Source organism: Mesoplodon bidens, assembly GCF_964165515.1.
Source record: "Mesoplodon bidens genome assembly, chromosome: 10".
Classification (NCBI taxonomy): Eukaryota; Metazoa; Chordata; class Mammalia; order Artiodactyla; family Ziphiidae; genus Mesoplodon; species Mesoplodon bidens.
The window spans coordinates 5,035,387-5,061,926 of NC_138172.1; the positions used below are offsets into that span (position 1 = coordinate 5,035,387).

Below are 26,540 nucleotides of genomic sequence, written 5' to 3' on the forward strand. Positions count from 1 at the left end.
CGGTCACAGGGAGGCCCTCAGGCCGCTGCCCCTCCAGCCTGGCTCGCACGCAGGGGGCCTTCAGCTCCTCCCTCCCCCACCTCAGTCCCTCCAAGCCCTTCCAGGCGCTGGGTGCTCTCCTGGAACATCCACTCCACGTCTTCCCTGGTTACCTCAGCCTACAGGATGGCTGTCACCTCCTCTAGGCAGCCTTCGCCAACCTTGGCCCCGGCCTTAGCTGCATTCCACCCTCGGACACAGCACACGCCCCACTGAACCAGGCCCTGACACTTGTCACCTCCCCCATTTGATGGCAGTTTGTCGCTACTGCCTGGTCCGGCACCGGGGATGCAGCAGGTGCTCCATCCACCTGGGCTGAATAAACGCTGCCCCCGCCACACACACACCCAGGGAAGTGCCCAAGATTCCAAGCCCGAAGGCCTGGCGTTCCCTTTGTTTCAGTCACACCCTCATCTGTGGGTTCCGGGAGGGCCTGGACAGTGTGTTGGCCAGAGGCCTGCTGCTGGGCCCAGCCCAGAGAGCCCTGAAAACTAATCCTCCCTTGGCGCTCCCTCGGTCTCCCTGGCTGAGCCTCTCGTCCAGACGAACAGCAGCAGCAGGGCGAGCTCTCTCCCTTCCCCGAGTCAGCTGGAGAGAGGGAAACTTCTGCCAGCAAAGTGCTCTGGCCAGTAGACAAGAGGGGCAGGACAGAGGGTGGGGTGAGAGAAAGGATACACTTTAGAGATGCCCAGGGGAGTGTCCTTGGTCAGGCTGTGCAGCAGGAACCTGGAGATGTTGAAGAGCGTTTCTGGAAGGTGGAAACTGAACGGCTCCTCCTGCCGTGAGGAAAGCAAACAGGATTGAATTTCTCAGCCGAGCTGCTGCTGGGCCGGGAGAGAGGTAGAGACCAGTAACTCCAAGCAACTTCAACAGAACAGCAGACACACCCAATGGGCACCTACTGTGTGCCGGGCGCCTGCAGCCACGGCCTTGGGTGGTCCCCAACCCAACCCCGTGAGGGAAGCACTGTCATCCTCACTGCGCTGACGAGAAAACCGAGGCCTCGAGATGAGCTGCCCAAGTCACCAGCTAGAAAGGAGTGGAGCTGGGATTCAAACCCAGGTCTGATCCCAAAGCCCAACAATGTCCTTCTCCCAAGCTCACTGCCTCTGGGGTCAGTAATGATTCCATTTCCCTGAGCTCAAGCTGTCTCCAAGTAGCTCTAAAAGAGGAGACCTTTATGTGATTTAAGACATGACCTCCGTATAAGCACGTCTCTAAAGGGAGGCATTTAACCCTTTGTAGGATGAAATCGCAGGCCTCTTCTCTGCGGTCCGGCAGCAGCCTGACTGTGCGATGCCCACAGGTGTGCCAGGCGCTGAGGCTCCCGGCTGCATCCCTCTGCCCCCAGAACCTGGCACAGGCCCCGAGAGACAGACACTCAAGACACGTTGAGTTGAATGAACAGGTCTTCTGCACCCAGAGGCTGCCAGATGCTCAAAACAGTCTAGCAGAGGGAATTTTCTATCAGGAGGAGTCTATAAAAGATTAAGAAAACCCTGTTTTGAAGGAACCTGGCGTGCTGCTTTAGATGACAAGATGAAAGCAGGCCAGCGACCCCCGCCCATGGTAATAAGCTGACATTCCCTGAAGGACCTTGCTAGGCCACAGTCATCACTGAGCCGCCAGCACCCAGGCCCTAGCTGGTCTCAGTTGGGGGGACTCACTTCACACCACCTCTGTGGTCCAGAACCCAGCATTCTCTCTTTAGTTCTCACTTAAATGTCTATAGCCCCTGTTAGTGCCAAGAACCCAAGAAAACCTGAGAGTGCATCCTTTTCTGGGTGAGAGCCAGGGAGAAGCCTGCCTCTGGTTATACCACACTAGATGTGGAAGCTAAGAAATGTCCCAGAAAGAGGAGAGTGTGTGTGTGTGTGGGGGGGGGGTTCCTCGGGATTCGCACCTCTCCTCTGGGAAGGACGCCATTATCTCAGGAAAGGTCTGATGCTTCCCTTTCCAGCCTGCTCTGAATCAGAGCTGCTCTGCCAGGCCCTGATGCCAAACCCTAAAACACCACACCCACCTCCAGGCCTTTGCTCACGCTGTGACCTCTGCCAGGAATGCCCTTCCTCCTCCTCCTCTTCACCTGTCCCATTCTTACTTATCTCCCACCTCTTGGCTTGGGGGCCACCTCTTCGAGGAAGTCCTCTAAGCGTCTCCTTTGCGGGAACTGCACTGCAGTCGCCTGTTACTAGGCTATGAGCTCCTGGTGGGCAGGGACAACGTCTCCTTCAGCACTGTGCCCGAGGTCTTGGCACAGGGCGTGTCACACAGCGGGCATTTGTTGAATGAAGGAAGGGCCCAGTGAAGAAGCCTGAGCTGGGATGAAGAGCCAGGCCCTGCAGTGGGTGTGAAGCTGCCACAAGCTCACAGCTGCGTCAGGGCCTGGGGCAGAGCTCAGCTGTTCCAGAGAGGAGATCCCCAGGCCCCTGCCTCCAGGGGCCCAGGGTGATGAAGAGCAGGGAGAGACGGAGCTGGGTCCCAAAGTGGCTCAGGCAAATTGAGACCGGGCTGGGCCCTGCCTTCCACCCTGAGTTTGGGGTCTTTAATCTGGAGGGCTTCTTTCCAGGTAAGCACCTGATAGAGATAAGGGGCCCCAAAAAGACTGTAGGGAAGATGAGGTCCCTCGAGACCAGTGGGCCTGGTGCGGGGAAGAGGTGAGATGCAGGGCTAATGGCCCAGGCAGGGAACCTCCCCTCCCCACAAGAGTCATTCTTGCCAGACTTCCCCCAGAGGCAGAGAATGTGCCAGGAGCTCAGCACAAATGAGGGGAAAGAGGCACCAAGGGTGGAAGGCAGGGCCTTTGAGACACCCAAAGGCGACTGCTCAGCCTGCGGGGAGTAGGCCGATGGAAAACTGGTTTGAGGCCTCCGCACGGGGCAGTGGGAAGAGCTGACATTCGTGCAGGGTCACTCTTCCAAGTGCTTCCCAATATTAACTCACTGAATCCTCACAACAACCCCATCAGGTAGGTACTGTTATTATCCTCCTTTTACAGAGAAGGAAGCTGAAGCACAGAGGAAAGTAAACGACTTGCCCAAGGTCACACAGTGGAGCTGGGGCGTGAGGCCAGGGGTCTGCCTTCTCTAAATTAGCGGGGTGGGAGGCTAAGAGCACAGGCTCAAAGTCAGCCTGCCTGGGTTCAAGTCCTGGCTCTGCTACTTACTAGCTGTGGGACCTCTCTGTCCAGCGCCTCAGTTTCTTCATCTGTAAGATGGGGATGACAGCACTTATCTCACTGCATAGTTGAAAGGCTGACACAATAAAGCCCTCAGCACGTTGCCTGGTATGTAGCAAGTGCTCAATAAAGGTCATCTATTGATATTACCCTCTGGCTTATGAGCACAGGATAAGCTCACGTTGTTGAGTGATGGAAGGTACACAAAATAGGGAAGCTGATAACAATCTGTCACCTGTTTCCTACTGTCAGGAGGCAGGTTTAAAATGGCTTAGTCAGAAGGATCCAGGAGTAAATAAAAAGAACTATTTGGGTCTCTGGAGATCAAGCCAACACTCTTCTTTATAGAGAAGGAAACTGAGGGTCAGAGAGGGGAAGTAAATTGCTCAAGGTCACACAGCAGGTCAGTAGCAGGGCCAAGGAAGAGACCTCAGGCCTTTGGTTAGAGCTAGACCTTCACCCACCTAGAAGAGAGGGCCCCAGGCAATGTCCCCCACTGACCACTTAGAGAAACAGGACTTTGAGTGGCTAATCCAGAGTCTGCCTGAGTCATCCAAACCTGAAGCAAGCAACCAGAAAGGCCCACTCCAGCTCTGGCTTGCTAATTCTGAAGCCCACATGCTGCACCTCAAACAAGTAACCAATCAAGGAAAATCAAAGTTCCAAACTGTCTCCCAGGAGGAGACCAGGATTTCTCAGCAGGTCACCATGCCCTGGGTTTATTCTCCATCCAGAGGTCTGCTGCTCTGTTAAGACATACCCAGGGCTCCCAGCTCAGCTGGGACTGGTGCCCCCAACAGGACTCATCTCCCGGCCACCTTACCATGTACCGCTGAATGGCGTGGTAGCCGTGGTACAGCTCAGCCAAGTGCTGGAAGTGGTGGAACTTGCCGAGCATCACGTCCTTCTGGGCAGGGTCTGCAGGGCGCAGCGGGAGGGGAGCAGGGCAGGAGGGAGAGGGCGTGTCAGACTGTGCAGGTTCGCCCCCGACACCAGACCTGAGCCAGGGAGATGGGAAAGGCGCTCTGCGCAGGAGCTGCACTATCCCGAGGCAGCTGACATCTCGGCGGGGCAGAGCACACGGCAGGACTTCTCTCAGGGTCATTCCCTGGGGGAGGGCCAGCTGTGCAAGAGGGCAGTCACTGGCATCCAGACAAGCCAGAGCCACCTGGCAGGGAGGGTGGACAGACGTCAAGTTCATTCACGCTCACCTCACGGCTCTTCCCTCTGTGTCCTTCCGTATCAAATCACAAACCACTGGCCAGAACAAAAAATGCCACCTTCCGCTAGAGCTTGACAGTTTTCAAACTATAACCACGGCTCTGGGAGGCTCACAGCAGCCTTATGAAGGAAGCAGGGCGGGATGACCCCCACGCTACAGATGGGGCTGCAGAGCTGAGGAAGGACCGTGACTTGTTACGAGTCGCCTAGCTGCTCCAATGCCAGTGTCTTTCCCACTCCTGCAGGCTGGCCTCGGCCCAGTGGAGGGCATCTCTCTGCCCCGTCCGCTTCCAGAACTCCCTCAGTGCATCACGGGAAGTCTTGTGAAAGAAAGCCACATCGAAACTATCTTCCTGCCTGGGATGAGCGAGAATCTGGAGTGTGTTATTGTAAAGTGATCTCTTTTTCACCTTTTCATTTAGTTCAACGTTTTGAAACCACGGCTCAGCCAGGTCCAGTTACGGGTTCCCAGGTAGCAAGGAAAAGATATGTTCTGAATTAGCAACACAGGGCAAAGCCCAGGGCTTTAATTAAAACCTCCCAGCTCTTCCAGTGTTTATCTTGGTGCCAGAGTGGGGCCGGGAAAACAAGCGGCCCTGCTGATGTTTACTTACCTTGAGCTATATCGAGGCACTGCATGGACAGCATCCAGTAATAATAGGCAGCGTCATTAAATCTGCTCTCGACCACGGCATTGTGTGTGAGCTGCTCCAGCACCCTGACTGCTTCCCCCTGCCGCCCGGCCTTGTGGAACGCTGCAGGGGCACAAAAGCACACACCATGGGGGGGAGTTGGGTGGAATTCTGCAGGGCTTGCAAGGGGCTGCTGCAGAAGTAGGACCCTTGTCAGAGCATCTGCAGCACCGCGCTGCTGGGATGCGCCTCTCAGGACGGAGGCTATAAATAACCAAGGCTACATCCTGAAAAAAAGTAGAGAGAGATATATACGCCTTTTTGGCTGGGAAAAGGCAACCCGCTTTGGAAAGGCATGGCAGACAGAGAAAGCTGAGGGGCTAAACTGCAGGGCAAAGCCCGAGGACAGAAGCACTGCTCACCGTCAGTGAGGTTCTGCCCCCTGCCCTGTTCCAGGACAAAGCCTAGTGACTCCCCAGGTGACACTAACAGGACCTGGCACTCTAACGGCCTCGGTGGTTTTACAGAGGGCTTTTGTCGATGATTCCCTCACAACAGAATCTGTGAATCTGTTGGATCGTCACAACAGACCTAGGAAGACGTTTTTGAATGGGCTCGCAAGGTGGAGGTAAAGTGGCATACCCAAGGTCACAGAACCGAGCCTGACTCAAGCGCTTGGTCGGTCTCCAACTGAGTGCTTTTTGATGACAACCTTGGGAAATCTGGCTTGGTTCTAGCAACCAAACATTTGTGAAAACAAGCAAAAATTTCTCAGTCGTTCTCACATCCACTTAACAGAAATTTCTTGAGTCCCTACTGTGTGGTCAGACCCTCGGGATGTTGGGGGCGGCTGGGGAAGCACTTCTAGCTGTGACACTTGCCCACATGTGGGTGGCTCAGATGATCCAAATCCTCTGCTTTAGGGAAGGAAAAGGTCTGGCCTTTGTTCCATTCTCATCTCCAATCTCTTGTCTGAGTACCAAGTTACTATGGTGATGGATTCTTGGAAGGACAGACTAGACAGATGGATAGGTTGATGTGTTTTGCCCAAACATGCACATACTTCAGCAACTGGGTGCTCTGGAAATGCTGAAGCAATGGAGAACGTGCTGTCCTTCAACGGGGCCTTTCAGCTGAGGAGCTTCCACAGGGAGCCACTCCGAAATGTGTCCGGAGGTGGCAACTGTTCCCACAGAGAAGTGCAAATGGGATGCTATGGAACATGACACATCCAACTTCAATTAGAATACTTCTTAGAGAGGCAGCAAACCCTACTTGGGAGAATCAGGCTCCCCAGTCTGACAGATCCTGGTCCAAGTCTGGCTCTGCCACTCTGTGGCTTTGGGACTTTGCAGGGCACAGTTAGCCTCTGCGTCTCTGTAGGCTGCTGGCGAGGTGCAAGGTTATGTGGTTAAGCGCCCAGTCAGTGCCTGACACACAGAAGGCCATCACATTTAACAATTATTATTCCCACTGAAAGCTCTAGACTTCCTCTCGCTCCTGTGCCCAGCCGTTTTACCACTGGGTGTGCTGAGGAACAGAGGGCACCCCGTTTCCCTGAGCCAGAAGCAGAACCCAAGTTTCTCTTCCAGGTGAGGAAAATGGCAGGTGGGACCATTCTGGCCATTCTGCGGCCACTCTCCTTCCATCCTCCCCCACCCTGCCTCAAATTCCCTCTCTGCCACCTCCTAGCTGTGGGACTTCAGACAAATCCCTTTACCTCTTCCAACCTCAGTTTTCTCACCTACAAAATGGTACCTACATCACAGGGCTGCTGTGAGGAATAAACAGGAAGATACACTGGAGCTCACGGTGCTTTGCTCAGAGAGGAGACAGGACCTGCTGAAGGTCCTGAGGCATGTGAGTGGTGGGCCCGGGTGCGTCCCACACAGAGCCCGTGTTCCTCCCACGGCTCCATGGCCTTTCAGCACCAAGCACATCACACCCACCGGAGGAAGCTGTCTATCTTGGGGCCCACGGCAGGAGGGCTGGGCAGCCTACCTGACGTGTGTGTCTTGGCAGTGCTTTCTCCTGCCCCTTCTGCCAGGTGCCAGTCTATGTGGCCTACCTTTCTGGGCCTCCTCAAAACGATCGTTCTCTGCTAGCCACTGAGCGTAGGGCACGTAGATGTCGTCCTTAAACTCGGGATGCTTCTCACCCAAGGCGAAGGCCTAGAGGAAGGAGCAAATGGCTTCTTAATAAAGCAGCCCCCGCGGCCCCCATGAAAACACGGGCACTTGGCTGAATCCATCAGGGATGTCATATTTTGCCAGTCTGACAACTTGGAGGAGGAGAGTGCCTCCCCCCCTCACCACCCCCAAAAACGCAAAAACAAATCAGCTCTTTGAAAACAAAAGGCAATTAACGGCAATATGCAAGCAACTGGATTCAGTAACAACACAGTCTGTTTCTGGACCACAGAAGCGGCACAGAATCGGAAACATTTTATTTTGAGGCTTTGCGTGGGCTCCTGTAGGCTGCAAACAGATTTCTTTTAATTGCAGGCGACACCTAAGGAAACAGAATTGACATTATCATCATTGCTGCTTATTAGCTGTCAAAGATGACCGTGGTCGTGGTGCTGCATGGGACCCGGTGACTGCTTCATCTCAGCCCCAGAACCACCTGTCAGACCAGGAGAACCGGAAATGAGTCACGGGGGAAAATATGTGACAACGGGGAGAAAGTCTGCCTCATGCACAGCCAAGATGCTCTAATTTATGCTGCTTGAGAAACCTGATAAATGAATCTTGAGAAGCCATTATTGCCTCTGTCCCTGGCTCCACCTTTTCTCATCAGTGACCCCGTCCCTCACCAAATGGAGCCACTTAGCGGGGAGACAAGAGTCAGACAGCTCTTACCAGCAAAGGCCTTGCAATGGCTCTGCAGACCAGACCACAGTGGGTGGGTGTGGAGGGTGAGGACCGTGCGCACAGCTCTCATCCCCTCAAGGATGAATTTTAACCCAGGGCACAGGGAGCCAGTAAGCTGGAGGGCGGGACTTAAGCCACAGAGGGGCAGCACACCAGCTGCTCCACCAGCCCCACCACAGCCATCTCTCCCACTGGCCTGGCTAATTCTCTTACCGACCCTCATGACAGAGGAGTCGGGGGGAGGGGGCCGGGAAGAGGAGGAGGAACTGGCCCTGAAATGGCTCCGGCCGTTTCACGGAAAATACAGCTGGCATCTTCTGCCAAAATGCCAGCCAGCAGGTTTTAAATGTCACGCAGGTGTGCCTCCCTGTCTGCGATGCTTCAGCCCGTAGTGCTGGTCAGAGGCAGCTCGGACCAACAGCAGGCAGTGGGGGCTGTCACGTTAACTCCCGCATTCTTGGTGTCCATCACTGGGCTGGCACACAGCCAGCAGGCCATAAAGATTTTCTGAATGAATGAAGGAATGAGTGAACAAACAGAAAGCGAGTACAGAGAGGCCCTCCAGGATACTCTGGCTCAGAGAATTCACAGGTGAGTCTCGTAACTGCCCGGCCAATGTTCATGCCCACAAGGAGGACAGCTGCTCTCCACCCAAACCCCCAAAATCCCCATGTCCCGGGGCTCAGGGAGGGCCCCCTATGCCCACCTCATCCCAGCGCTGGGTGTCCACGTGCAGGTGAACCAAGGACTTCAGGTCACCAATCTTCAGGTAAGTCTCGGCAGCATAGCCAGGGTTATCCAGCTTCTTGAAGTAGTGGGCGCACATCAGCAGGGGCTCCCGCTCGGCCTTGTCCAGCTTCCGGGCAATGTCGATGAGCCTGGAGCGGTGAGAGCACAGGAAGGAGATGGACTCCTGGGAAGGGAGCCCGATGGAAGGAAGCGAGCGTCCGGGTCTTCCCAGGGCAGGCTCAGTGTTGATTCGTGCTGACGTCCCCAGGCCTCCGTATGGCGCCATGGCCCCTGGTGCTTGATGGCAGGTTATTAATTCAGTGAATACTTAATCCAGAAACGCTGCTTGGTAAAGGACACCATCTCCCCCACCTCTTGTGCCTTTCACAGGAGTTACCAACCTATCCAGCAAGCTCTGGGGAGAGAAATCAACGTTTACTCATCACCTACGGGCATCAAGCCCAGCGCCATGAGCTTTCCCGTGTGTGATCTCACTGAATCTTCACCGCCCTAAGGGGGTGGGACTGCTATTCCCATTTAACACATGAGGAGACTAGAGGCTAGGGTGAAAGGTGAAGCAACCTGCCCAAGACTCTGCAGCCAGGAAGTGGAAGAGTGCCCCTTCCAGCACCATTTGAGGAATTCTCACAGGAAAGTAGAAGCAGAGGTGGGAGGTGTCTTCTGGGACAGGACCTCTCAAGGAAGAGGCATGTGCGGCTCTGCTCTGAGCTCTGGAAGGAAGGCCTGCAGGGAATCTTGACTGTGCCTCTCCTCCTGGCCAAAGTGCTGACCAGGCTGAGGGGCCATGGGGACCACTGGTTCACCACTTTTCCCCAGTGGTAGCCAGCCCTGCCACTGCTCGTGGGCACATGAGGCTGCGTGGAAAGTGCTTGTTCCCTCTGGTCAGGCCAGGGTTTTGAGTAAAACCAGCTCTCCCAAGGGAAAGGGGTTCTACCCAGCTCGCTCTTTGTGAGAAGCAGCTGTAGCAGAGCCCTGTCTCAGAGTCAGGCGAGATCAGGGAGGCCTGTCAATTTGTACTTAGAATAATAATGGCATCTAAAAATAACACTTCTCAGCAAAGAAAGGGCGCGTGTTTAGGGAAAGGTAGCACACGCAACCCCTTAGCACCTCCGCCCCCGCCCCACCCATTAACCCTAATGTCCCTGGAGGAGAAACACCTTTTACAGCCAGGCCTGGAAGAAGGACAGAACGTGCTTAATGTCTCCTTTCTGCACTAGTTAAGTATCCCCAGGGTAACCTGATTCATATAAGCTACAAGTGAAAGTGACAGGCAAAACCAGAGGATTGAGTGGGGGACCTAAAACTGCCTGGCTCTCTCCCGTACCACACCTTTCATGAACAGAATAACTGGGGGGCAAAATCCGCACCTCTATCTTCAAGAAACGTTATCCTTGGACAAGAGAAAGATGGGGTAGTAGGTCACCCACCCAGGTCCCTTTGTGAGGGACCACACCAACCACATGACTTAGCCATCAACCAGCCCCTCCCCCTCCCAGGTCCCAGGCCACTGCTACCTGTTTCTAGAACAGCCAACAGCCTTCAGGGCTCAGACTGAGCCAAACTCAGGAGCCACTCCCTCACCTCTTCTCCTGTGCCAGCTGTAGCAGCCTATACGTGTGTACATGTGTGAGCACAAAGCCCACTCTCCCTGACGGTGGGAGGAGAAAGCCCTCTGCCTGAAGGTCTGATGCTCTAAGAGTCCTAAGACCAAATCCATCCTCTGTCTGGCAGCTCCACCCCAAGCCCCCGTGCTTCTGTTCTCTGCCTTGAGTGAAATCACTGACCACCAGGCCCAGAGCTCAGAATCAGCTCTGCCGGCCCCGCCCCGATGCACCCTGCCTTGGGTCCTGTCAGTTCACCTCCTCCATGTCTCTCTCGTTCTCTCAGCTGCCGCACTGGCCACTTACCTGGTCCTCCTCTAGTTTTCCCTCCATCCCCCACCTGCAGCCTGAGTAGGCTTCCGAGAGCACAGCCCCGACCAGGGGTCCTCACCACCTACTGACAAATCTAAACGCCTCAGTTTGGCTGGCCCCGGAGGCCCTCCCGGTGAGGCCAGCCCCGATGGCCCTGCCGCAGCCTGAGTCCTCCACCCTCGCCTGGACCCACCAACTTGTCCTGCTTGGGCAGTTCTTCCACCTGCACGATCTTCCCTTCCTACCATCTCTACCTCCTGAAATTCGTCAAATGCCTTTCGTGCAAGGACTACCTCTCAGAAGCCATCTAGGGCTCCTCCTGTGAGAACTCACGTCTCCTTACCCGACACGCTTGGGACTTTTCTTGGTCTTTCCAGCGCCTGCCGTCGCACCGGTCATGGGCCCTGAGGTCAGTCTGTAGCTCTGCCCCACAAATGTCCAGCTACCCAGCCTCATACGATCACTGGGTCCCTGAACCTCGGTTTCCTCATGTGAAGGTGGGCATGGAAACACCAACGCAGAGGGTGTGGGGGAGAACCGAAGGCCGGCTCGAAGGGAGGGCTCAGGGAATGGCAGCCCCGGGGCCTGGGGGGCTCCCCGCTCAGTCCCCACCACCCTTTCCCCAGGGCCTCGCTGAGCTTCCCAAAGGCAGTGACTGCCTCATTCAGTCTCTGTGTCTCCCAAAACCCAAGTCACCATCACCTTCAGATCAGATACTTAGAGAAACACTAGTTTTTTCCTTGACAGTCAAAACCAAGAGCTGACATGACATGACATGCTGCCAAATGCCTCTTGGGGCAGGGACTGAAAACCTACGTGTCAACCCAGCCGTGGTCGCCGCTGATCTCTATGGCCTTGCTGTGCTCGCCTGCCGAGATGTACATCTCCACGGCGGCTTTGGGCTCGTTGATATTTCGAGCCCAGTCCGCCTGTTTGGTGATTAGCATCTTTGTTTCTTTGGGGTCTCCAGATCCAAGGAAATCCTGAGGAAGCACAACAAACAAAAACATTCCGGATTAGAACTTCCTGCTGCCAGCATTACGTCAGGCTGCCGAAGGCTGCAGCAAGGAAGGGCCCCAGTTGGCTGCAGCGGGCGGTCAGGATGCAGGCGTGAGCCCGTGCCCTCGGGGCAGACTGCGGGGCAGGCCCAAGTGCTGGGGAGGAGGGCTCGCAGGCCGCCCCACAGGTGCTCCTGGGGGTACGAGGTCAGTGTCAGGGACTATGGCCCTCAATGTTTCTTGCCCTTCCCACTAATGGACGTTTATTCTTCAGCTAAACAACACTTTCCCGACTCTCTGGAGTACTGCACACAACCCCGCAGTGTGGGAGGTTTATGATCAGAGTACTTTGTTTTTCTCTCATAGAGTTTGACGTATGTGTAACTACTCCTTTATAGTGACTTTACACAATTTCAAACAGTCAGACCTAAAATCTTTATTCAGAGAGTAAGGATGATACCACACGCCTCAGAGTGAGGCTGAGTATGTGGTCCCCTGAACTTAAAGGAGGCAAGATGGTTTACAGAGTTCTAGGACGGCCCCTCAGCCATCACCACACTGCAAGTATCACTGGCATCTGTTTTCTGACTCTGTTCACGTTCTGCTGCATGAACTCAGGGCATTGTCCCCTCCGCTTTGCCCCAGCTGTTTGCCTGGGGCCGACAAGGAACATGAGTAGTTTTGGTTAATTACTTCTCAACAGGATAGTATCAGACCCTGTCCTGAGATCAGGTCTGCAGGGGTGGGGACAGCAGGAGGCCGTGGGGGATCTGAGGCAGCGGGAAGGGGCTGGGAGAGAACCCATGAAGGAGGAGAGGCCTGTGTTCCGTCCACCGCAACAGGGGCCTCTGAGGGGCCGTGCCCAGCTTCCCCAGGTTGGCCTTAGAATTCGCAAGAAACAGCCTCAGAAAATCACCTCTTTTCAGGATACAGTTACCCACAATATGTGTTGAGGGTTGCCATAGTTGAGACAGCTTTTGGTGTTGACAATTTGAAAGGTGGGGCTTTTCAAAAAGGGAAATTGAGAGTGCTTGGAGCCCAGTTCTGCACTCCTCCTAAGAAGCGGTATGTCTCAGGAATAATGTACCCTGCAGAGGCTGCGCTGTGTCAAGCTCACAAAGCATAAGAAAGCACTCCTTTCTCCACTGTACATTCCTGCCTCTTTTATCAAAGATAAGGTGACCATATGTGTGTGGGTTTATCTCTGGGCTTTCTATCCTGTTCCATTGATCTATATTTCTGTTTTTGTGCCAGTACCATACTGTCTCGATTACTGTAGCTTTGTAGTATAGTCTGAAGTCAGGGAGCCTGATTCCTCCAGCTCTGTTTTTCGTTCTCAAGATTGTTTTGGCTATTCGGGGTCTTTTGTGTTTCCATATAAATCGTGAAATGTTTTGTTCTAGTTCTGTGAAAAATGCCAGTGGTAGTTTGATAGGGATTGCACTGAATCTATAGATTGCTTTGGGTAGTAGAGTCATTTTCACAATGTACAGTGGAGAAAGGACAGCCTCTTCAATAAGTGGTGCTGGGAAAACTGGACAGCTACATGTAAAAGTATGAGATTAGAATACTCCCTAACACCATACACAAAAATAAGCTCAAAATGGATTAAAGACCTAAATATAAGGCCAGAAACTATCAAACTCTTAGAGGAAAACATAGGCAGAACACTCTTTGACATAAATCACAGTAAGATCCTTTTTGACCCACCTCCTAGAGAAACGGAAATAAAAACAAAAATAAACAACTAGGACCTAATGAAACTTAAAAGCTTCTGCACAGCAAAGGAAACCATAAACAAGATGAAAAGACAACCCTCAGAATGGGAGAAAATATTTGCAAATGAAGCAACTGACAAAGGATTAATCTCCAAAATTTACAAGCAGCTCATACAGCTCAATAACAAAAAAACAAACAACCCAATCCAAAAATGGGCAGAAGACCTAAATAGACATTTCTCCAAAGAAGATATATAGATTGCCAACAAACACATGAAAGAATGCTCAACATCATTAATCATCAGAGAAATGCAAATCAAAACTACAGTGAGATATCATCTCACACCGGTCAGAATGGCCATCATCAAAAAATCTAGAAACAATAAATGCTGGAGAGGGTGTGGAGAAAAGGGAACACTCTTGCACTGCTGGTAGGAATGTGAATTGGTACAGCTACTATGGAGAACAGTATGGAGGTTCCTTAAAAAACTACAAATAGAACTACCATATGACCCAGCAATCCCACTACTGGGCATATACCCTGAGAAAACCATAATTCAAAAAAAGTCATGCACCAAAATGTTCATTGCAGCTCTATTTGCAATAGCCAGGAGATGGAAACAACCTAAGTGTCCATCATCGGATGAATGGATAAAGAAGATGTGGCACATATATACAATGGAATATTACTCAGCCATAAAAATAAACGTAATTGAGTTATTTGTAGTGAGGTGGGTGGACCTAGAGTCTGTCATACAGAGTGAAGTAAGTCAGAAAGAGAAAAACAAATACCATATGCTAACACATATATATGGAATCTAAGAAAAAAAAACGTCCTGAAGAACCTAGGGGTAAGATGGGAATAAAGACACAGACCTACTGGAGAATGGACTTGAAGATATGGGGAGGGGGAAGGGTAAGGTGTGACAAAGTGAGAGAGTGGCACGGACATATATACACTACCAAACGTAAAATAAATAGCTAGTGGGAAGCAGCCGCATAGCACAGGGAGATCAGCTCAGTGCTTTGTGACCACCTAGAGGGGTGGGATAGGGAGGGTGGGAGGGAGGGAGACGCAAGAGGGAAGAGATATGGGAACATATGTATAACTGATTCACTTTGTTTTAAAGCAGAAACTAACACACCATTGTAAAGCAATTATACTCCAATAAAGATGTTAAAAAAAAAAAAAGAAAGCACTCCTTTCCCCTGATTAGCACTCACTTGTCAGAAAAGTACAGTCAATGTATGCTAAAGACCCACTTGAACAATTAGCATTCTCTCTTTTCTTCCATTTGCTTTCAGGGTAATTGGGTAGCCCCTAAAATAACATATTAGACTGGCCTAAGACAAGCGATTCTTTTCAGGAGAGGAAGGAGCATCATGACCCTGATGCTGAGGATCCAATAAAAGACAGGCCCGCCTCGCTGGCTTGGAGCTCTCTGCAGTCCACACAGGTGAAGGGGCTGGAAGGCAGCCGCTGACTACCTGCAGAGGCCTGGTTTCGGCTGTTACAGACCCAGCCTTTACTCTTGGCAGCTACAACGTGCACTCTTTATGCCAACACAAAGCCGGAAACTCTTCTTTAACCTGGTTGGCTAAATGAGGTTAGCAGCTGGGGAAACAGGCATCGTGAGAGAACAGGAATGTCCTTCAAAGGGAGTGCTCAGTGGACTCCGGGTGTCTCACTCACTCTGTAGTGAGAAGGGTCAGAGGCTAAGAGCAAGCCATAAATTTGGGTCGTCAGTGTGGAGACCAGGCAGGGACACAGCTCCCGGGCTTGAAGGAGCCTCCTCCAGCCCCACGGTCCAGCTCCCGGAGTTCGGACCTAGTAGAAGTTAAGTCTAAATGGTTCTTCAAGGCTCAGCAAACTGGGTTTCCAAAGGTTCTCTGGTCCCATGAAGCTAATTTATATGTTATCTGGGGCCACGGCAAAGACTCTGTCCTGGAGTGGCCAGAAAGAGGCTGTGCTGAGTGATGAATGAGACTAAACAGTGTTCTCATGCTTGGTGATTTTGATAAGGATATACTACATAAGAGTTAAGAGCATTATAATTCCCTTTATCTCCATATAAACATGTCACTTTCCCAGAAAGCATACAATTTATTTGTACGTGGGAATGTAATTTAAAAATTTTCCAAAAACCAGATTGAATCTTGGGAAGCAATTTTCAAGTAAACAAAAACATGCCATGTTAATAAGCACTGTATCTTCCCCCACCCCCCGACATAATGTGTATGTACACATTTTCTCAAATTCAGACTGTCGGGGGTCGGGGTGGGGGAATGAAATGGAACCAACCTACTTGGATCCTACTTGGAATTGACATCAAACCTGAAACCGGAAACAGCCCCCAGCGTATTTACCTTCACGGAGAGGCAGACCAGACGGACTGCGTAAATGGGCTGCCTTTCTTGGGTGGAAGAGCGTAGGCGCACAAAGCCCACTAGAAGTGTGAGGAGGGGCTTCAGTGCAGGGCGGGGTGGGGCTAGCGGGGGCCGGTCTGAAGGACAGCCATGCTGTGGTCACGCCTGGCTCCACTCACTCTCCCAGCCTTTCTACAGCTCGGCCTTTGTAAAGGGCTTCCTCGTGGGTTCATTTCTGCAATTCTCAGAACTGAGCTCAGCTGGACTAGGCGACCCTCCAAGAAGGAAATGGAGGCTAGCAAAGTGCAGAGCCTCCCCCAGGTCACCCACAGGGAGGCTGGGACTCACGCCCGCTCTCTGGGCACCACGGCAAGGTGCTGTCTCCTACGCCACAGCTGCCCACCAGGACTTTTCAGAGGATCTGGGAAGCGCTGTTGGTCCAGAAGAACAACCAAGCCTAGCTGTTCCTAAAGCCTGAATCCTACCCTCAGGGATTCGATCCTTTAGTTCAAGGTTTTATCCTTGGTTTAAATGTTGTCACCCCCAGAAAGAGACACCCTGATTTAGGTGTTCTCAGTGTGAACGCACTGTTAAATTGTGTGTGTGTGTGTGTGTGTGTGTGTGTGTGTGTGTGGTGTGTGTGTGGTGGGGTTTGGGGAAAGATACAAAAGTTGAAGAGGGCAAAAAGGGGGCTACCTGAAGCACCCAGATCTGAGGGTTGGGGTGAAGGAACCACCAAGGAAGAGACAGACTGGAGCCCAGGTGCTTGGCCAGGTACTGATGACCAGCAACTCCCAGGCCGCATCACAGGGACCCACGGATGGTAGAAGATAAAAGAGCACGCAGCCATCTCCAGGAATAGAAAAGCAGGGGGAAAAATGGGGAGGATTTTCCATCTTGAACTCGTTAGCTAATTACCATTAACAGCCTCTAACTGGTTGTGGCTGATGACTCACTGAACATTCTGAACCCTCTCTGAGGTTACCTGGAGACAGGTTAACAAAGGCACCCCCATGGAAGGAAAAACTTGGCTGTTCCAGGCACCCACCCTCTTTTCACCTGTGCTAGGCAAACCTGCGCTAGGCGAACATATGTCCTGGTGGTCTGGGGTCCTCAGTGGGACTCCGTCTCACACAAGCCATCAGGAGCTGCTCCAGGAAGACTGCCCTCACGTACCTTTAAAGGACCAGACCTGTTGGGGACTAACCTTAACAGGGGCCCTCCAAATGCAAGAGGATATGTCCCCCAACCCCAGGCGAGCGATGGGGGCACAGTGTGCTCACAGCGGCGGGCAAGGCCTCTGTCACAGCGCCTCTGAGGCCCAGTGCGAAGCCCAGCGCCAAGCAGAGCAGGCACTTAGGAAACCTTGGCTGGAGTGAACCATGCTGGCCTATGTGACGACAACGGCAGAACCAGCTCATGCCTGAGGACACAGGTTCTCAGTGGCTTCTGACAAAGGTTTGAGAGACTTTGTGGGAAACAGAACCCCGAACCCTTAACAAAGGGACTATGCTGGTTAGGACTCACCGTCCATCCAGCTCTGTCACTGACAAAGCTCTGAACCGTTACACTCTGTCCCTTTTGACATCAGCCTGAAAGGTCAGTTGTAGGTCAGCTTTAACCAGTGGCCTCCGATGGTTCCTCATTTATCAATGTGCCCACACCCGTTCTGAGGCCACGGCTACCGTCTGTCCGCACCACCTCGGGGGTAGACAGCCTGGAGCCCGCAGGGTCGGGACGGCGGTGGGCAGGCCGTGGCCGGGTTACCTTGGCGTACTCGAACATGCGGAGGTCTGTGTACATGTCGAGCGCGAGGTTCTCGTGCCCGCTCCTCTTGTACAGTTTGGCGGCCTCGTGGAACTTCCCCTGGTAGGAAAACACATCTGCCAGAAACAGGTCATTGTTGGTCTCTCCCCGCTTCTTCCTCTCCTGGAAAAATTAGAAGCACAGGAAACGGCCTCTGCAGCCATGGCAGGAAGCAGCCTTTACAAAAGTTAGATGTTGCTATTTCAAGTTAAGCCCCTGGGCCTTCCTATTGGAACCTACGCTTGGCTCCTGGGCTGTTGTGTCTCTCACCTAGGTTTCTGGTGGGAATGCTTGACAACAAAAGCAGATTTTTTTTTTCCAGATGAGTGAAGATCAAAAGAGATGCAAACTTTTGTTTGTTTAATGGAAATTCCTCACGGCTGCTTCCTTATATATTCTTCCAAGGAAACAACTGCAAAGTGAGGATGGTGTGTACCGCCCACTCGTAGGGGTCCCCCAAGCTCTAAGAGCTCCCAAATCCCCAGGCCTGGTTTGGCCAAGTTGTTACTGATGATAATGGTGGACAAGGACAAAGTTTAGGGTTTCTTCCCAAGAAAAAGACCAACAAAACAGGATAGAGAATCTTACTACGTCCCTGTCTCTAGAGGGAAGGCGAGCAATGCCGTGTGTTGAGAACCCACTAGGCGCCGGCTACTCCTCACCCAAGTGTCACACTGCGGGAAGCGGGACTCGGGAGAGGGGCAGGTTGCGACCACACAGAGCTGGCGTTTGGACGCTGTGTGACTCCAGATGCTCTTTGTTCCACGGAATACACCCTTCGGAGACTCGTGACGGCCCCCAACAACACACCTGTGCACATGCACGCACGCAAACACACACACACACACAGGTAGCAGTGCTGAGAATGAGAAGTAACTGGCACTCTTCCCTCCCTCCTGTGTTAGGGAACAGTCAATAGTCTACAGCTCAAGTATTTGTCAACACTCAATAGCACCCAATCTCTCATCCCCAGCAGTCTCCTTTTGCTTGTTTTCTAGCAAGTGTATCACAGTGGAGGAAGATGAAACATTGAATCAAACTCCTAGGCAAGCTGGTGAAAAGTTATAATAGCTGCAGGCAATATGCTTCCCCACTGACAGAAATAATTTTTTAACCTCCCCCCCAAAAAAACCAAACTACACATAGCTTAGGCTAATCTGCCAAATAAACTAACTCCTAGTAGTATGAAATGAATTAAAATCTTGCAGTGAGATAAAGAAATAGGTTTCACTAGGCGTGGAATTTAGGCCAAATCTGTTCCGGGCCCCAGAACCTCACCATGATCAGTACAAAGGATTCCACACACGCAGTGTGTAAGAGCCACATGGACAGATGCCGTTCCTCCTGCTATCAGCACAGCTGCATCTCACCCATCCAAAAGAAGCACAGAAAGGAACCCCAGTTCTCTGGAACAATGCTGAATGCCTAGAAGCAAGCAACTAAGGCCTCAGAGCAAACAAAATGGATCCTCACTCAAAGGCACTTTGCTCTTTTTCAAGAGGCAATTCTTACAAGTTTACTTTGCCCAGCTCACAGCACACCAGAAGAGACAGTACACGGGATCTCAGTAAGACAATGATAAGTGGCCAGAGTTGGTCCTCACAGAGGTAGGTTACTTTTACACAGAGAAAAATTATGTTCCATGGCCTCATGTTAAGACCCCTAGATCCAGACCAGCTGATCTACAGATGTGGCCCCTAGTAGTAAGTGGTACTGGGCATCATGGGTAGGTGGCTCTGAAGAAACCCTTCACCATGCAGGTGAGGACTGAACGGAAGACAGAGATGCTCCTTGTGAGTGTGCTGGCGGAGGGAGAGGGTGTGCAGGGCAAACGCCTGGAGCAACTTCCGAGAGGGCAACATGGCCCAGAGGAAAGACAGCGGAGCTGGGAAAACAGAACTGGCTTAAATTCCAACCCATCTTTTTGCCCTGAGGACGTGACACAGCCTTTCTGAGCCTTAGTTTCCTTATTTATCAAATAGAGGTAAGAACAGCAGCTGCCTCATCAAGTCGTTGTGAGGATTTAAAATCGTGTACACGTCAATCACGCATGCGGCATGGAGCAGGCACTCAACAAACGGCAACTATTACTAGGCCAAGCAGGCTATGAGCTCCCGCAGGCCTCTTCCACTCAGCTCTTTGACCACTGGGCTCAGCCACATGGCTTGGTCCACGACAGGTGTTTATTATGCTGAACTGAATCGAAGGGAGGAGACATTTGCTGATCTCCTCACTGCTTCCGTATGTGAATTCAAATGTATCTCACATTCCCAGAGCCTCACAATAAATCTGTTCAGAAGAAGAAATACGTAAACCTTTTTACGGACAGACAACCTGAAGATGCACAGGAATGAAAAGTATTTTCTCCCATCACCCAGCAAATGGTGCAGCTACTAGAACCAGCCTCTTTAGGCCCCCATCTGCCTCTGGGTGTGGCTGACGAGGTCCAGGCCAGGACCGGTGGGCTGCGGGGAGGGCTCAGAGCTCCGAAGGCGCCAGCTGGGTCACATGCCTCCCTCCCCAGGGCCCATCCCTGCAGGTGGGTGCAGACCATGTGCATCTGGAAAATGCCTCCTACACTGGCACGTTGTTGGAGCCCTAGAGGAGGGTAGCAAGCTAACACCCACTGCGAGGATGAAATCCGGTTACTGAGAACTGTTTAATCCTCCCAGCAACCCTGTGAGGTAGGTCTCTTCCCATTTCACAGACAAGAGACCGAAGCTCTGAGAGATCAGGGACCCACCCGCCTCACCCAGCTAACAAGTGACAGACTGTACTCCCGGCTCCCACGTGCTGGCTCTCCCAACGTGGCACTCTGCTCCCCAGAGCAAGGCTGTGGCCCGGACGCCCAGACACCAGTGGGCTCTGTCCACGTGTCCTCAAGACCCTCGCCTGCTGGAAGAACCGCCTGCAAACCACAGACAGCGCATCTGCGCTTCCCTGAGAATCAAGAACGCTTCAGCTTTTACCTCAATGCTGTTGATGAGCTCTAAATACCGGAGGTCCTGTACTCTGGTGAAGGCCTACAGGGGAAGAAATGAAAGAATAAAATCAGCTGCCTTCTGGGCTTCAAAAGTGGTTGATTGGCTGGGGGTGGCAAGTCAAGCTTTAGAAAGTGAGCCAGTGAGGAGGGAAAGAAACAAGCACTGATTAATCACCGTGTGTACTGGGAAGGTCCTGCCACCCAGGGAAGCATGGCTTTATCCCTGGGATTAGTCCATATGAAGAACAGCAAAGAAGCCCTGCTTGCATCACTCACTTTCAGACTAGGTAAACAAAACTCGGATACTGCGGTCGGTGATGGGGCTGGCTTGGAGGAAGCTCCATGCGAAAGGGAAGACCAGGCTGGTCTGAGCCGCTGAGGCCGCAGCACAGGAGTGGGACTGGGGGGACGTGCTGATGGCGGAGAGGCCACACGTCCACCTCAGTGACCAGGACGGAGCACAGGAGACAGCCTTGCTTCCCGGCAGGGCACACACACAGGGCCTGTGGTGCCGGCACAGGGGGAGGAGAAGCGGGGAAAGCTGAGAAGGAACAAAGATGGCTTCTGGAAGGAAGGGGGAGGTAGGGAGTGAATCACTCCAAGTCTCTGGAAGGCAAACTCTTATGTAAATCCTAAAAGTGGAGCTCTTGCGTTGGACTCGCAGTAAAGCCAGAGATGTTAACCCATGGGCTACTAGAAACTTCTAGGCAGCCTTCTGCAAGCAAATTGATGTGAGCTAAGCCCCTTGTGCTGCTTTCAGATTCTGCCAGGGGTTTGGAGGAACATCACCCACCCTGTCGGGCGGATCTTCATGTGGCTCTGCTGCCAGCATCTCCTCCCATTTCATTCCTCCCAGGGGGGCTTCTCTACAGCGTCCCATATGAAATGGGCTGACACATGCCTGGAGGAGGCAGCACGTCCAGGAGGCATCGAATTTAAAATGCAGATCAACAACCCTGGCCAACTGCTCTCTCTGCTCAGCTGCATGACATCCTCCACCGAAAAAGCCAGGAGATGAGCGGGTCATCCGGCCTCTGGCTGCCTCACAGATGACCAAGATGTGACTTCATCTCTTCATCCTGCAGGGCCAGGCATCCTATCAGGGGCTGGGGACCCGGAGACGAACATGACTTGGCCCTTGTCCCCCTCTGTGATTCAGGGGCCCATATTTTAAAAGGGGAGGCAGGCAGATTAAACAGATCATGAACTCTCCCTGAGCCAAGAGCTATACAATTACGAAGTAGACGCCCTGGAGAACACAGATTCACTGTCTGGAAACGGGCAGGGGCTGGAGGCTGGAGGCTGGACTAAGCAAAGCATCACAGGGTAGGAACCTGACAGATGGGACCTGAAGAGGGGTCCCTTGAAAGGGTCAGTCAGGCATCACATAAGCAGAGGGATGAGGGCTCAAAGCACCCATTTTCCACACAGGGGGGCTTACAAGCTATCGTCTAGATCTGGGCTTCCTGAAAGCAACATGAGGGGGAAGCCTGGGGTGTCTGGCAAGGTGGCAGAGAGGAAAGAAGGAGCATTCTAGGTCTCAGTCCTGGCTCTGAGACCTTTCAGCTGGGGGGCCCTGAACCTAACCCTTGCCCGCCTCCAGGCTGCCAACAACTTCCTTATGGAAAGGGGCAAGCTAGCGAGGTCCTCTCCACGGCCTTCCTAGCTCTGCTCTGCTAGGATTTGAGGACTTGTCACCGTGAGAAACCTGAGTTTCTTCAGCCCTGACACATTCTGCAGAGTGAGGGGTGCCCTGGTCGGAGCGGTCAGAGTCACAAGACCCGTGGATAACCTCAAGGAGAGGGAAGTGTGGGAACACGGCCGCATCTGCAGTTCTGCTTGGAGCTGCCTTCCCCGGTGTGAAGCAGCTCTCCTCCGCCATCTAGTGGAGACACGGGCCTATCGCCGGGAACCACCCTCCATCCCCGTGTGCCTGAGACTTGGCAAAGCAGAAAAAGAAAGGCTGGGGAATGGGAAGTTGGATAAAATGATCAAGTTCTAGTCTATAGTTAAAATCTTGTGGGCTTCACACAATAATCTCTATTCTCGGGGAGCGTTTGGAGGATACAGGATGGGGAGGAGGGGTTCCAGTTTAGTTTGCGTCAAACGTTTCAAACGTTTGCTGAGCGCCTAATGGTCTATGGCACCGTGCTAGGCAGTGTTGGCTGATGCTAAGATGAGACTGACGCTTAGTTGCCGGGTGTAAGGAACTGACAATCTCTCAGGAAGACTTCTAATTTCATTCCAGGCTAAAAACAAACAAACAAAACACATTCTAGGAATCCTTTGTCATTCTTCACCCCTCCTGGCATTTCTGGGTGGGGCAGGAGAGGGAAGCTCCCTCCATGGACTTGCTTCCTCCCTCCTCTGAATTCTTAAGAATTCTTAATAGCCCTCCTCTATTATCACTTGTCTGATGCTAACTAGATCTAAAACTATGATACAGATAATTATCATTTCATGGTGATTTTACTTGTTGTAATAATGGTTGGCATTTGCACAACCACTGCCAGTTTTGGAATCCCTCTTACAACGTGGGGGTTACGCCTAATGACACTGTGTCACGCAGGCCTGTCAGTCGGCGTTTTCACCGACCCGCTGTGGGAGTGGGAGGGCTGAAGCTCCAAGAGAAGCCGCTGGCTGAGGTCATCCAGCCCGTGCAGGCACAGCTGGGCCTCAACCAGGCTGCTGAGTCCTGGCCTGGTCCCCATCCACTCTCTTTTCAGGCCTAGAAGTCCCACCCTAGCACAGGGCAGGCACCACACACTTCTGCAACCACTTGCCCACCAGCCAGGAGTATGGGCTAAATGAGGGCCTGGCTAATTGACTGTGGGGAAGAAAAAGAGGGGAGGGAGGAGTAGGGGAGGGGGGGGTTTGAAAGCTACTCGTTTCCCCACCTCAGGCTCCAGACGAAAACCCATCTCAGAGACGTAGCTGGGCTTTTTCTAATGTGGGGAAAGGGGGCTAATGTTTTCAACCATTTCTGTAGTTTTAACAGGCTAAGCCAGGAAACGACACCATGAATCAAGGCCATGAATCATGCATGCCATGAAGGTATGTGTGGAGTGACACTGCTGTCAGAATCAAAGAACTTGACCATTTCTTCCAATGTACTTAGCAGAGTGCCAAGAAAAACAGCATTGTGTAATAAGTGGCCCTAATACCAGTAAGTGCTTATACCAATGATAAAAGCTACCGTTGACTGAGTGCTGACAATGTGCAGGCTTTGCTGTGCGCTGTGCATGGGTGATCGCTCATAAGGCTGACAGCTACAGTCTATCAGATGCCCCTTCTTCTGTGTTAGGCTTTACAGGCATTATCCATTAGATCCTTATAACTCCATGAGGATGGGGCCTGTCATCACCCTAATTTTACAGATGAGCAACCTCAGAAAGGCTGTTACCTGCTGAGGCTCACGGAGGTGGCTGTGCTGGGATCCCAGCCCAGGTCAGTCTAACTCCAGAGCCCACGACAGTAGGCATCTGCCTCCTCAAGGGAGCCTGCGAGGACCAAATTCCAGCTCACGCTGACTGATGCTTACCTTCTTTGCTGTTTCAAACTCCAATCCTTCTAAAGCTTCCATGGCTAGCTCGCGCCAGTCAGTGTCTGTCACGCCCAAGCAAGCAATCTGGTAGGCTTCTCGGAACATCTTCCTATCCAGGTACTGGTACATCGGAGCAGACTGGAGGATTTCATCAAAAGGAAAGAAGACTGCTTTCAGAGCAACGGAAGAGTCAGATGCACACAAGGCCTGATTCCACGTGTGTGCACCAACTTAATGACGAATGTCACAGAGCAAGGCCACAATGACCCATCAGCACCCTGCTCAGCCTCACCCCGGCCCACCTGATGCCCTTCCATTTGGCCACCCCTTTCACAGCCATCATATTGAACCATCGTATTCAGTAGCACAAACTTCCACCCGCCTCCCCTCCACCACCACCGGCTTTCCCCACCTCCAGGGTGGCCAGATCACAAGATGTCACCCTTGCCTGGAATGCCTTTGCCCCTCCTCGCCCTCTGCAAAGTACCTAATTGGCTTTAAAGGCCCTGTTAAAATGTCACCTCTTCTGTAAAGTCTTCACTGACCCCTCAAGGGAAGGGGTCTGAGCTCCCTCTGCCCCTTGTCCTGAACTCAAGTTGTATTTTATCTTTTTTTTAGTATTTTTTTATTTATTTGGTTGCGCTGGCTCTTAGTTGCAGGCTCCTTAGTTGTGGCTCGCGGACTCCTTAGTTGCGGCTCGCAGACTCCTTAGTTGCGGCTCGCCAGCTCCTTAGTTGTGGCAGGCGGGCTCCTTGGTTGTGGCATGCGAACTCTTGGTTGCAGCATGCATGTGGGATCTAGTTCCCTGACCAGGGATTGAACCCGGGCCCCCTGCATTGGAAGCATGGAGTCTTAACCAGTGTGCCACCAGGGAAGTCACTCCGGCTGTGTTTTAATTAAAAGTCTGTCCCCATAAGGCTGGTGGCAGGGTCGTACTTAACTCCTTCAGCGGGCCCTCAGTCTACGTTTGCTGAAGGAATGAACAACAGTTACTGTGAGGAAGGGGCCTGGGATGGCCTCTTACGAAGAGGGCGGAAAAGCCTGCTTCTCCCAAGAAAGGCTGCCATCTCCTAGTGCCCTGGCCCTGGGAACCTTCCTACCATCGCTCCGTCCAGACAGGGCTGCTTCACCATGATACCTGTGAACAGTTCTTAATAACTTCTTTTTTTAGGTTTACTAAGTGCTTTTGGCTCGGTCCCAACAGCCCTGTGTAGTAGGTATTACTGCCCCCCGATCACTGCCCGGAGACTGAGAGGGCAACTGACCTGCTAAGGACACAGAAGTGGCACATGGAAGCCCTGGGGCTGGACCGGGGGCACGCTGACCAGGTTCTGTGCTCCTCCCTGCCGTGTGTGTGTGTGTGTGTGTGTGTGTGTGTGTGTGCATGTGTTCTTTCACACACGAGAACAGGTGTGAGCTGGGCCCGGGTGTCCTCAACAACGAAAGGCCAGTCAGCGTGCTAGAGGGACTGCACCCTTCCTTCTGGCTTCCTGGGCAGCGGAATCGAGCCGCCAGTGCCTCTGCGCTCGTGGTTCCCAAATGGGGATCTGGAAGAGCTGCTGTGTCCGTCTGGGGCCTGTATCTTTGAAATTCCCGACCCCATTTTTTAGCTTTAGAGTTGAAGGAAACTTGTTTCTTTTTAAGCCATTCTCCCCTCTGACAGCAAGACTGCTTCTCAGGGCTCCCCTTTTCTGCCCTGCCCCCCATCTCTCCTCCCTTCAAGGGAGCAGCAGGGCATGAAGCAGGGAGCAGTGGAGCTAGAACCCCGGCCTGGCTCAGCCACATCCTAGCTGTGGGGTTTGGGGTAAACTCATTAGCTTCTGTTACGACGCCCTGCCCAGCCCACTGGCTACCAGTGCTTTGAAAACAGGAAGGTGCCAGGCAAAAGCAAGCCTGCTCCCTCCCCACTGTGCTTTCTCAGCACAGAAACACACCGGCTGCTCCTCTCTGTCTTTCCAGACCTTTCTGGGCTCAGATCAACTGCCACCACCTCACGGAAGCTTTCTCAAACTCCCCAAGAACAACGAACTTTCCTTTCTAAACTCCTTTGGTGAACAACCTCTGTTCCAATTTAGTTGTTCCGTAGGGTTTGCTATTTAAAGATTGATGATAATAATAGGAATTGGGCCAGACAAAACCTGAAGGATGGGTGCGTTTAGCTCCACCGCAAGGAAAAGTGAGGCCCAAAGAGTGAAAGGAGCGGCTCAAGGTCACAGCTGGTTGAGACGGCAGAGTCAGAACTCAAACCCAGCGCTCCTTCCCCTCGACTGCCCCAGGGTTGAGCCCCGTAAGGGTGGTTCGGGGACTCGGACAAGCACAGGAGAAGCAGCACAGGACAAATGGTTAACACTCGGGCTTGACTGGGAGGCACCATCTGAGAATGGGAGTTTAAAAAATATACTGATGGAACAAATGCCCTCTGAGCTCTGCTTGATCTCATTGCTGCATTCCAAGCATGAAGTCACCGCCGCCCTGAGAAGCCCGACCAGGGTTCGCCGCCCTACTTGGCAGCCCTGAC

At 52.5% G+C, this 26,540-nt stretch overlaps 1 protein-coding gene across 9 annotated transcripts in view; it reads right to left on the reverse strand.

The window, feature by feature from the left end:
• The window catches only part of IFT122 (intraflagellar transport 122), a 70,999-nt gene that overhangs the window by 6,965 nt on the left and 37,494 nt on the right, over positions 1-26,540 (reverse strand). For all 9 annotated transcript variants that reach the window (XR_014016927.1, XR_014016928.1, XM_081247073.1 and 6 more), the window contains 9 exons: positions 24,020-24,160; positions 20,465-20,518; positions 17,457-17,618; positions 11,423-11,589; positions 8,650-8,821; positions 7,139-7,241; positions 5,053-5,193; positions 4,041-4,135; positions 715-815 (listed from right to left, as the gene is read on the reverse strand). Coding sequence is in view for 7 of the 9 variants with exons in the window: in XM_081247073.1 (XP_081103199.1) it covers positions 715-815; positions 4,041-4,135; positions 5,053-5,193; positions 7,139-7,241; positions 8,650-8,821; positions 11,423-11,589; positions 17,457-17,618; positions 20,465-20,518; positions 24,020-24,160 (1,136 nt within the window). In the remaining 2 variants the exon portion in view is untranslated. The remainder of the gene's footprint in view (positions 1-714; positions 816-4,040; positions 4,136-5,052; positions 5,194-7,138; positions 7,242-8,649; positions 8,822-11,422; positions 11,590-17,456; positions 17,619-20,464; positions 20,519-24,019; positions 24,161-26,540) is intronic.